Here is a 12,054-nt window from a genome sequence, read left to right as displayed (position 1 = left end):
CTCCACTCACAAAACCCTCAGAAGATCCATCTCCCTGGAGCACTGCTGGACAGATCCCACCTCTCTTGAGATCTGCCCTAGCTTTGCACACAGAGCAGGGCTGGAGGCTGGGGTCACAGTGTGTGTCTGGATTCTGGGTTCAGGCCTTGTCCCTCCTGGCCCCTGGAGACATCTCAGGGCTGGAGGATCTCACGGCAGAACAGCCCTGGAGCATTTCTGGCACTGGTGGTTGGGGGAGGGGTAGTGTTAGCCACATCCTCAGCCAGGGCCAGGATGTGAGAGTCCGTGTTAGCCACATTTCCAGGCAGAGAGACGTGCAGGGGCCCAGTGGGCCATGGCGCCAGGCCAGGGACCGGAGCTAGATGGATGCAGCTATGACCTGAGAATTACTCTCACCCCATAGCCCATCTCCAGTGGATGTTTCGAGGCAAGAGTGTATGTGGGGCCCTGTGATTGGAAGGTCACGCCCCCCTCCCTCCCGCCTGGTCCTTATAAGCCTCAGGCTGCAGAGAACAGCTCCGTACCTGGACCAGGATGGCTCTGACGATGCAGCTCTTGGTGGTGGGGCTGCTTCCCTGGGCCTTCCTCCTGCCCCCTGGGGGCTGGGCTGGTGAGTGGGGAAAGGGCGCTGGGGGTGCACGGAGAGGGGCCCATGCAAGGTGGGGGCTGTGGGTGAGTGACGGTCTTCCCCTGATTTGCCTGGTGCTGAGGGGCTATAGAGAATTCTGCAGCCTCCCCTGAGTACCTCTGGGGCTCTCAGCCTATGGGGGTGGGTGGATCAGCCCCTACAGGGCTTCCCTGGGCCCCCTTGCAAAACTGTGTCCTTTACTTGGAGATGCTAGGAGTCACCAGCAGGGTGACTGGGAAGACACAAGGAGCAGATGGTGGAGAGGGGCAGCTAAGGTGATGGGTTTAGACATAAGAAACTTGGGATCCTTTTCCAGCTCAGCCCAGGACCTCCGGGATGAACCTCAACATCTATTTGGGCTCTTATTTCCATGGGTGGCTGATGGAAATGAGGCTCCCAAACCCCTTAGGAACATGCTCCCGGGACCTCCAATTCCCCTCTTAAGAACAAAAATGATTCGGTGTCTGTTTGAACTGGACACTGCTGGGGGATCCACACAGTGACTAGCACAGTAAGATCCCTGATCTCGGTCTAGGTCCCACAATAAAGCCAATCGCTGCCATTCCTTAAAGGGGAGAGTTTCCAACACTCCCGCCCGCCCGCCTCATACCTTCTCCCAAGCAGATCCCAGAAGGTGCGTCGTTTCCCCGAGGGACATTCCCACTTTCAACCAGAAAACTATTGTTTTTTAGCCCCCAAAGCCAGAAATGGTCCCTCAGACATTTCCCAGCACAGGAGGGGAAGAAGCAGGTGCAGAGGACAGAAATGCAGGCATCTTTGAGAAAAGAAAGGGCTCCCTGGGGTAGGATTCATTCAGTCAAAGCCACTTCCCCTGGCACCGGAATTTCGGTGAGTCAGACATGGAGCAGCCCAGCCACATCCCTGTAGGTGGGTGGAGAAGCAGCCACAGAAGCCCCATTGGTGTCTTTTTGGGGACTGGCTGGATCAGCATAGGATGACTTTGGCCCACAGAGTGGTAAAAACAAGGCAGGGCGATTCCTGCCCCGCTCCGGGTGCATTTGGCACCGATTCTCCACCCAGACACTTTAGAACCCTAGATTTCCTCTCCAGTCCCATGGGGAGGGAGTCCAGTGTGGGGGAAAGCAGAGCAGGGAGCTGGGATCCAGGCACTGGGATCCTTCAGGGAGAGCCTCACAAGGGTGGGATGAGGCTGTGGAGCCCCCCCATCCAGGGGGAGGAGGTATACTCCAGGGAGACCATCAAGGGGGTGGAAGGAGGCTGTGGGAGTGCCCCTTTGGGATGGGGAGCTCAGCCTCTGTCCAGGGAGAGGATGGGGCCCTCTGTATGCCTTTGGTCTCCCCCCAGGTGAGATTATCGGGGGAAAGGAGGCCAAGCCCCACTCCAGGCCCTACATGGCCTATCTACAAATGAAACGTAATAACGGTCATTACACCTGCGGCGGGTTCCTGGTAGCGAAGGGCTTTGTGCTGACGGCCGCTCACTGCTGGGGAGTGTAAGTGCCTCTGGGCTGGAATTGGGATCGGATGGAGGAGCCGGAAGCTCTTGGGCTGGCATGGGAAGCAGGGGGTGGCCAGGCTGGGGGAGCAGAGCCCAGGGGTCTGACCTGCTCAGAGGGTGTCAGCGAGTCTCTAGGGGCCTCTCCAACCCATGGCCCAGCCGCAGTGCTGGGTAAATCAATGGGGTCTGGCCCATGGCCCAAAATGGGGCAGGGAAGGGTTGCAGCCCCAAGGCAGTTCTGCAGGGTGCCAGGCTGGGAGCTGGGGCTGGGCATGGGCTGCTGCCAGGATCAAGCTGGCAGGGGTGGGAATTGGTGCAGGACGAGTGGACACTCAAGCCCAAAAGGGAAGGAAGGAATTTGAGGCCCAGCCAGAGAGCCCTGGGGATCCCTGACCCCACAAGAGCAGAACTGATGAGCCAGAGAAACAGGAGTCCGGTCCTGGCCCCTAATGCCCCATGTGGGTCGCTCTGGGCTTTTACAGCAGCATCACTGTCACCCTGGGAGCCCACAACATTGACAAACGGGAACCGAGTTGGCAAGTGATCCCCGTGCGCCGGCAGATCCCCCACCCGCGGTACAACAGGAAGACTTTAAACAACGACATCATGCTGCTGCAGGTACCGCCCCCTCCCATCCCCCACCCCCACCCCCAGTGACCTCACACTGCTGCAGGTACCGCCCCCTCCCATCCCCCACCCCCAGAGACCTCACACTGCTGCAGGTACCACCCCCACCCCATCCCCCACCCCCAGTGACCTCACACTGCTGCAGGTACCGCCCCCATCCCATCCCCACCCCCAGTGACCTCACACTGCTGCAGGTACCGCCCCCATCCCATCCCCCGCCCCCAGTGACCTCACACTGCTGCAGGTACCGCCCCATCCCATCCCCCACCCCAGTGACCTCACACTGCTGCAGGTACCGCCCCCATCCCATCCCCCGCCCCCAGTGACCTCACACTGCTGCAGGTACCACCCCCATCCCATCCCCCACCCCCAGTGACCTCACACTGCTGCAGGTACCGCCCCCATCCCATCCCCCACCCCCAGTGACCTCACACTGCTGCAGGTACCGCCCCCATCCCATCCCCCGCCCCCAGTGACCTCACACTGCTGCAGGTACCGCCCCCATCCCATCCCCCGCCCCCAGTGACCTCACACTGCTGCAGGTACCACCCCATCCCATAGCCCCACCCCCAGTGACCTCACACTGCTGCAGGTACCGCCCCATCCCATCCCCCACCCCCAGTGACCTCACACTGCTGCAGGTACCGCCCCCATCCCATCCCCCACCCCCAGTGACCTCACACTGCTGCAGGTACCACCCCCATCCCATCCCCCGCCCCCAGTGACCTCACACTGCTGCAGGTACCACCCCATCCCATCCCCCACCCCCAGTGACCTCACACTGCTGCAGGTACCACCCCATCCCATCCCCCACCCCCAGTGACCTCACACTGCTGCAGGTACCACCCCATCCCATCCCCCACCCCCAGTGACCTCACACTGCTGCAGGTACCACCCCATCCCATCCCCCACCCCCAGTGACCTCACACTGCTGCAGGTACCACCCCATCCCATAGCCCCACCCCCAGTGACCTCACACTGCTGCAGGTACCGCCCCATCCCATCCCCCACCCCCAGTGACCTCACACTGCTGCAGGTACCGCCCCCATCCCATCCCCCACCCCCAGTGACCTCACACTGCTGCAGGTACCACCCCCATCCCATCCCCCGCCCCCAGTGACCTCACACTGCTGCAGGTACCACCCCATCCCATCCCCCACCCCCAGTGACCTCACACTGCTGCAGGTACCACCCCATCCCATCCCCCACCCCCAGTGACCTCACACTGCTGCAGGTACCACCCCATCCCATCCCCCACCCCCAGTAACCTCACACTGCTGCAGGTACCACCCCCATCCCATCCCCCGCCCCAGTGACCTCACACTGCTGCAGGTACCGCCCCATCCCATCCCCCACCCCCAGTGACCTCACACTGCTGCAGGTACCACCCCATCCCATCCCCCACCCCCAGTGACCTCACACTGCTGCAGGTACCACCCCCATCCCATCCCCCACCCCCAGTGACCTCACACTGCTGCAGGTACCGCCCCATCCCATCCCCCACTCCCAGTGACCTCACACTGCTGCAGGTACCGCCCCATCCCATCCCCCACCCACAATGGCCCTAGAGCATGGGGGTTTTGTGTGTGTGACATAGTTAGGGGTCTGTCCTCTCTGGTGGCCCTGGATCTACTCTACTTTTGTCTCTGTGGAGGGCCCAGCGGGGGATGATCCCTGAGGGGAGGCACGTCCCAGCCACCTGACCCCTAGGCTAGGTGGAGGATTCTGAACAAAGCAGGGGCCATGGCCACCTGGGGGTGAAGGGACCCGTAGCTGGCAGCTGAGTCAGGCTTGGCTGGGGGAAGCACAAAGAGAGCAGCCTGAGCGCAGTACAGGGGGTTCAGGGGCCTGTGAACCCCGTTCCCCCAAGAGGACTAAGGCTGTCTGCCCTCGCTCCTGTGCTGTACCTCGGAGAAGCAATAAAACCTTCTACTCTACTGGCCAGTGGAGAGTCCCTTCTGATTGTGAATGAGGGTGCAGGGTGGGGCTCTCCCCGACCTGCCACCCCAGCCTGGGACGGTTTTGCTGGGGACGATGTCTGTCTCCTTCCCCATGATGCCCTCCTCCTACTCATCTTCACCCTCCCTGTGTCCCAGCTGGCTGAGCCGGCGAAGCTGAATGGTTGGGTGGAGACCATCGCCCTGCCCTGTGCTGGTGAACACGTGGAGCCTGGGATGGCGTGTCTTGTGGCCGGCTGGGGCCTCACCATCGCCAGCGATTATTTCTCTGCAGCTAGTGCACTGCAAGAGGCAGAGGTGAAGGTGTTGGCGGATGCCAAGTGCACCTATCATCACTACGTCTCCTCGACCATGCTGTGTGCCGGGCTCCGATCAGAGGGGAAAGACTCTGCCAAGGTGAGTCTGCTCCAGGGGGATGCTCCCTTGGGACATCGCCATGACGAGGGTGTCTGCAATGGTGTCAGCAGACTGGGAGGGCTGGGTTGGGGCAGGAGGAGAGACCTGGGCCCACGGGGGTGACTCTGGGCCAGGCGTCGGTGGCAAACAGGTTGCCGGGCTGTTCTGTATCCATGGCTTGGTCTGTTCCGCAGGGCGACTCCGGTGGCCCACTGGTATGTCAGGGCAAAGCCCAGGGCATCGTCTCCTGGGGGCCCAACACCCCCCCTGGCGTGTACGTGAGGGTCTCCACTTACAGCCAATGGATCAGGGACACCATGAGGAGAGCATAGCGCCGGAGTTACTTCCTAGACCAGCCCTGCACCGCTTCTGTCCTTTAGAGACCCCCAGATGTGGGGCTGGCTTCACAGAGGGGCTCAGCCCCCCACCTCCCAGCCTGAGGCTCTTCCCGCTTCAAGGCAGTGTTCCCTCTACCAGTCGCTCGTCTTGCCTGGTTGTGCCCAACCCATCAGCACCAAAGCAGGAGAGATAGGAGCCTGGTTTAGGACCAGCTGCATCTTTGCAAGGGAACGGCTGGATCATGTTTGTTAGGAGCCAAAACCTGGGGTGGATGCGGCGGGTTATAGCTCTTCCCCATGTCAGCCGGTTGAGTGACGGCTTGCGGGAGCTCCTCCCCGTAACCTCCACGTGCACATTCCTGCTGATCCCGCCCCCATCCCTGACTTCTCTGGGCCTTCCCCACTTCCTGGTCCCTGGAGTCGCCTCTGCTGGTTCCAAACATACCAAGTCTCGCAGCAGAGGCCAGCAGGAGGGGACCTCCGGTGATGGTTGCACTGATGTGCTCCTGATCAAACATCAGCTCTGGTCCTCTCCTGCCCAGCTCCCCTGCCCCGCTGCATTTCACTGCCTGCTCTGTAGCCAGCAAGTAATAAAGTCAAGTTGCAAAAGACAGAGATTTGTGTACTGATGCATTTGCCTAGAGCTTTGCCATCCAGAGCAGCTGCTGGACCTGCCCAGGCCAGGAGGGGATGGACCTTACGGGGAGGCTGGGCTGGTGGTTAATGCTCTTGGATGAGCTCCAGGCTTAGTGATTTCATGGCCAAGGGGATCTGGGATTGCGGGCGGGAACTGAACCTCTTGAGGCCAGGGGTGTCACTATGGGCTGGCACGGGCACAAAGGTTACTCAGAGGAGAAAAGCAACTTGTGGTGTGACTGGTGTGACTTGTCTTGACTCCCAAGGACAAGTAACGTCTGGAGCAGAAATAGGACGGGGTTAAAAGAGTTCTAGCTCCATAAAAATGTAAACTTCCATTTCCCATTCATCCTCATACATCTGTCTTCCCCATCTTACTACAAATATGTCTCTAACCAATAGTCAGTCAGTCAGTCAGTCAGTCTGTCTGTCTGTCTGTCTGTCTGTCTATCTAGCTATCTATCTATCTATCTATCTATCTATCTATCTATCTATCTATCTATCTATCTATCTATCTATCCCCACACCCCTATCTATCTATCTATCTATCTATCTATCTATCTATCTATCTATCTATCTATCTATCTATCTATCTATCTATCTATCTATCTATCTATCTATCTATCCCCATACACCCATCTATCTATCTATCTATCTATCTATCTATCTATCTATCTATCTATCTATCTATCTATCTATCTATCTATCTATCTATCTATCTATCTATCCCCACACACCCCCTCTATCTATCTATCTATCTATCTATCTATCTATCTATCTATCTGTCTGTCTGTCTGTCTGTCTGTCTGTCTGTCTGTCTGTCTGTCTATCTATCTATCTATCTATCTATCTATCTATCTATCTATCTATCTATCTATCTATCTATCCCCACACACCCCCTCTATCTATCTATCTATCTATCTATCTATCTATCTATCTATCTATCTATCTATCTATCTATCTATCTATCTATCGACACGCTAGCTAAGCTAAAGTATACCGCAGTTTATTTGCTATAGGCAGATGGATCGTGAGGGGTTACCAGTGGGAGCAAACAACACACAGCAGATTACCCAGCAAATAAACAAAACCGCAAGCTAAGTCTGACACATTTTGGGTAGTTGGGATTTGAATGAGCAATTTCTCACCCCGGCTGAAGATACGAGCAGACTTACAGATTTGTTAGACACAGCCTGGGCCTCCCTCCCTGAAATGATTTGTACACCTGGTTATATCAGGTGCTGCGCTGGGGAGGAATGTGGATAACTCAGGAGGTCGTTCCTTTCCTTATATGGTTTCCCCATATGGTGGGAGCCCCTTGTTCCCAGCTGAGTTCCAAGTCCACAGTGTGGAAAAGTAAGGGTACTAACCTGGAGTTCATTGTCGTGGGGTCTGGGCTCATGCTGTAATGTTCTTTGCCGAGAAACGATCGCTATTAGTCGCAGATTTTGCTAGAACGGCTGATTGTGGGTGCTGCTAGTGGGGAAGCACATCTGCAATACACATTCATTGTCCATATTCATAACTTCAGATAGAACAATGTACCATGCCCAGAAATGGGACACGTCCTATTCAGCCAATCACAGCTTTTCCGATGACACTTTATATGGCCCGTCTTGTACAAACATCATATCTGGGTAATAATCCAGTGATATAGTTTAGAGATTTGTGCTTCTGTCTGTCTGTGCATCTGTACCAGACTAGTGGTGTTACAGCCACACCACTTGTCCGGACCTACCGCAGCACTGCCCAGAGCATCAGGATTGGGGGCCCAAGAAGCACATGGCCCCTGTGCTGAGGGAGCTGAGGCAATGGGGAAGGGGCCAGATGGGGAGGGGCTCAGGGCCATCCCAAGGTAGGAGGTCTGGGAAGTACAGAAAGGTCCTATACAACCCATGGACTCAACTTTGCTCCCTCTGCCCTAGAGGGAAAAGGCCCCATGTCTCCCACTGCCAGCAAGTGGGTCTGGCCTCTGGAGTGAGCAGAGAGACAGAAATTGTCCCTCCTGGCTCCCCTGAAATCTAGGTGCTGGGGGATCTAGACACAGACTGGCCATGGGCTTGTATTTCCATGGGTTGCTGATGGAAATCAGGCACCCAACCCCCTTAGGAACATGCTCCCGGGGCATCCAACTCCCCTCTTAAGAACAAAAATGATTCGGTGTCTGTTTGAACTGGACACTGCTCGGGGAAGCGGTAGGGGAGCCGTGCGGTGACTAGCACACAAAGAAAAGGCCACTTCCCATAACATGGCTGAACCCAACCACAAACAGTCACATTGGCCCATCTCCTCCCTACATGCTCTGCTTCCGAGGACAGGCAATGACATATCCCAGGGAACCTCGGACAGTCTTGGTCTGAGACAGCTGCCCCCCAAACTGCACCCTGAGGAGACCACTTGGAAATCTAAGACTGAACAGACCCGCCTCCCATTGGGTTCAGTAGTCAGGTCCTCTACCGGGCAAAGCTCATGCTTTGGAAACTCACGTGGTTACACCTGTGCTACATCTGGGCTTCATGCTTCCAAAGTTGGGCCTCTCACATACTGGGGTTTTGTCCTCTCTAGGGGCGCCAGCTTCATACTGGCCTCAGGGCGGGAGACAGGCTGGCTCTGGAGGTGGGGAGTGGGACAAGGGGGACCTTTCCATTTCAGGGCTGCTCGGAGCTGCTGTTCTGGCAGACGAATTTGCCCTTCCCCGACTCTTTCGTACATGGGAGATGGGCAACACTGATTGGTGTTAGCCCCTAAGTGAAACACCACCTGCTAATTCTCTGCATGTGGGAGAGAGACGAGGGCGGGTCCCAGATCAGCCTGATACAGCCGTCCGGGCAGTGTCGGGTGTCTCCAACCTCCTTCCGCCAGGCACATTGTCCGTGCCAATTGCCCCTTCAGTTTCTGCGGCCTCCCTGGGTCTGTCAGCCTTGTCCCTCTTGCCCAGGGGGGTCTCTGCTCCATCAAGAGCAGTAGAATCATAGATCTCTACACCTAGACCCACGTCAGCTACAGGTGTATCACAGAGTGATGGGACCAGAGGAACCAAGAAGTTCACTGGGCCTGTTTCTGCCCAACCCTGCCATTCTAGTTTCCTCTAGATCCCCTTCCATCCATTCTAGATCCATTCCTAGCTATAGAGATCTATTCCAGTTTTTTCTAGACACATATATCAAATATAGATTCATTTCTATCCATAGAGATCTATTACATTTACTCTAGATCCCCTTCCGTCCATTCTAGATCCATTCCTAACCATAGAGATCTATTCCAGTTTTTTCTAGACACATATATCAAATATAGATTCATTTCTATCCATAGAGATCTATTACATTTACTCTAGATCCCCTTCCGTCCATTCTAGATCCATTCCTAGCTATAGAGATCTATTCCAGTTTTTTCTAGACACATATATCAAATATAGATTCATTTCAATCCATAGAGATCTATTACATTTACTCTAGATCCCCTTCCGTCCATTCTAGATCCATTCCTAGCCATAGAGATCTATTCCAGTTTTTTCTAGACACATATATCAAATATAGATTCATTTCAATCCATAGAGATCTATTACATTTACTCTAGATCCCCTTCCATCCATTCTAGATTCATTGCTATCCATAAAGATCTGTTCCAGTTTCCTCCCAATTCCCATACATACATTCTAGATCCATCCCCGTCCAGAGAGTTCTATTCCAGTTTCCTCCAGATCCCCACACATCCCTTCTAGATGCTTCCCTGTCCAAAGAGATCTATTTTAGTTTCCTCTAGTTCTTCACACATCCATTCTAGACCCATCCCCATCCATTGGAACTTTTCCTACTCTCTGTTAGTTCTCTATACACCCATTCTAGCCCCTTCCTTGTCCAGAGAGATAGAATAATAGAATCAAAGAACACTAGGATTGGAAGGAACCTCGAGAGGTCTTCCAGTCCAGTCCCCTGCCCTCATGCCAGGACCAAATACTGTCTAGACCATCCCTGATAGACATTTATCTAACTTACTCTTAAATATCTCCACAGATGGAGATTTCACTATCTCCCTGGGCAATTTATTCTAGTGTTTCACCACCCTGACAGGTAGGAACTTTTTTCTAATGTCCAACCTAAACCTCCCCTGCTGCAGTTTAAGTCCGTTGCTTCTTGTTCTCTCCTCAGAGGCCAAGATGAACAAGTTTTCTCCCTCCTCCTTATGACACCCTTTTAGATACCTGAAAACGGCTCTCATGTCCCCCCTCAATCTTCTCTTTTCTAAACTAAACAAACCCAATTCCTTCAGCCTTCTTTCATAGGTCATTGTGGAAGCAGGACTAAGGGAAAGGGGATTTGGGTGACCATTTCAGAGTTTGTCAGTAGCAGAGCAAGAGTCTGGGTCACTCTGACTCCTTCTAACGCGAGAGCCAGAAGAGACGCTGTGTTCGCATTTCTGTCTCTCCCATATTGATAAGAGTGGAATGCTGACCTCAGTGAGAGCTTTGAGATAAGACAGTGTCCGATGGGAACTGAGTGGGCAGGGAAGTAATTGTTTAATGTTATATGTAATAGAAAAAGTATATATATTGGCTTTTAATTGTTTTGTATTTGAAGATCCGCTTATGGACATCTTCCCTTGCAATATTGCTCGAATAAACTGCCTCTGGCTACTTGTTGCTTAAACACAACGCAGAGTGAAGGCTTGTTTTCTTCCACATCATGTTCTCTAGACCTTTCATCATTCTTGTTGCTCTTCTCTGGACCTTCTCCAATTTCTCCACATCTTCCATAGCAAATAACATAACATAAGAATGGCCGTACTGGGTCAGACCAAAGGTCCATCTACGCCAGTATCCTGTCTGCCGACAGTGGCCAGCACCAGGTGCCCCAGAGAGGGTGGACCGAAGACAATGATCAAGCGATTTGTCTCCTGCCATCCCTCTCCAGTCTCTGACAAACAGAGGCCAGGAACACCATTTCTATCCCCTGGCTAATAGCCTTTTATGGACCTAACCTCCATGACATTATCTAGCTTCTCTTTAAACTCTGTTATTGTCCTAGCCTTCACAGCCTCCTCCGGCAAGGAGTTCCACAGGTTGACTCTGCGCTGTGTGAAGAAGAACTTTCTTTTATTAGTTTTAAACCTACTACCCATTAATTTCATTCGGTGACCTCTAGTTCTTCTAATAAATAACTTTTCTTTATTCATCCTCTGCACCCCACACATGATTTTATATACTTCTATCATATCCCCCCCTTAGTCTCCTCTTTTCTGAACTGAAAAGTCTCAGTCATTTTAACCTCGCCTCATATGGGATCCGTTCCAAACCCCTAATCATTTTAGTTGCCCTTTTCTGAACCCTTTCCAAGGCCAAAATATCTTTTTTGAGGTGAGGAGACCACATCTGTACACAGTATTCAAGATGTGGACGTACCATAGTTTTATACAGGGGCAGTAAGATATTCTGGGTCTTATTTTCTATCCCTTTCTTAATGATTCCTAACATCCTATTTGCCAGTCTGGACACAGCCCAAGTGTGTTCATGTTTAATGTATAAGGCAACACCTCCTCCCTTTTTTGACTTTGCCTCCCAGTTTTGCCCTGACCCTCCTTTCTCTCTGCCATTGTAGCCCACGCTCCCTCCCATTTCCGACCCATCTCCCAGGTCTCCATGTTCTCCATTAACCGTGGGCTTTGCTCACCTGTCCCCGTTGAACCTAGTTTAAAGCCCTCCTCACTAGGTTAGCCATTCTGTGTCCAAATAGGGTCTTCCCCCTTCTCGAATGGTGGACAACATCCCTGCTTAGCAGTCCTTCCTGGAATAGCATCCCATGGTCAAGGAAGCCAAAGCCCTCCTGACAACACCATCTTTGCAGCCAGACATTCACCTCCAGGATGCACCTTTCTCTGCCCGGTCCCCTACCTTCGACAGGAAGGATCGAAGAGAATACCAGCTGTGCTCCAAACTCCTTCACCCGTACCCCCAGAGCCCTGTAGTCACTCTCGATCCACTCAGTGTCACACCTCA

General features: G+C 53.7%; 1 protein-coding gene across 1 annotated transcript; it reads left to right on the top strand.

Annotated features, from left to right (window-relative positions):
- The first annotated feature begins 534 nt into the window (after nucleotides 1–534).
- Nucleotides 535–5,420, top strand: LOC142821098 (mast cell protease 1A-like). Its single transcript, XM_075911891.1, has 5 exons — nucleotides 535–610; nucleotides 1,955–2,102; nucleotides 2,590–2,725; nucleotides 4,831–5,088; nucleotides 5,283–5,420. The coding sequence occupies exons 1-5, from the start codon at nucleotides 535–537 to the stop codon at nucleotides 5,418–5,420; spliced, it is 756 nt and encodes a 251-aa protein (XP_075768006.1).
- Nucleotides 5,421–12,054: the final 6,634 nt, after the last annotated feature.

This window comes from Pelodiscus sinensis, chromosome 30 (assembly GCF_049634645.1).
Source record: "Pelodiscus sinensis isolate JC-2024 chromosome 30, ASM4963464v1, whole genome shotgun sequence".
NCBI lineage: Eukaryota > Metazoa > Chordata > Testudines > Trionychidae > Pelodiscus > Pelodiscus sinensis.
The sequence above is the reverse complement of the archived record's forward strand: the minus strand, read 5'-3'. Positions and strand labels throughout refer to the sequence as shown.

Coding starts and splice junctions, on each gene's coding strand:
- LOC142821098 (XM_075911891.1), top strand. CDS start 535: ATGGCTCTGACGATGCAGCTCTTGGTGGTGGGGCTGCTTCCCTGGGCC. Junction 611..1,954: donor GCCCCCTGGGGGCTGGGCTG/GTGAGTGGGGAA, acceptor GTCTCCCCCCAG/GTGAGATTATCGGGGGAAAG. Junction 2,726..4,830: donor ACGACATCATGCTGCTGCAG/GTACCGCCCCCT, acceptor CCTGTGTCCCAG/CTGGCTGAGCCGGCGAAGCT.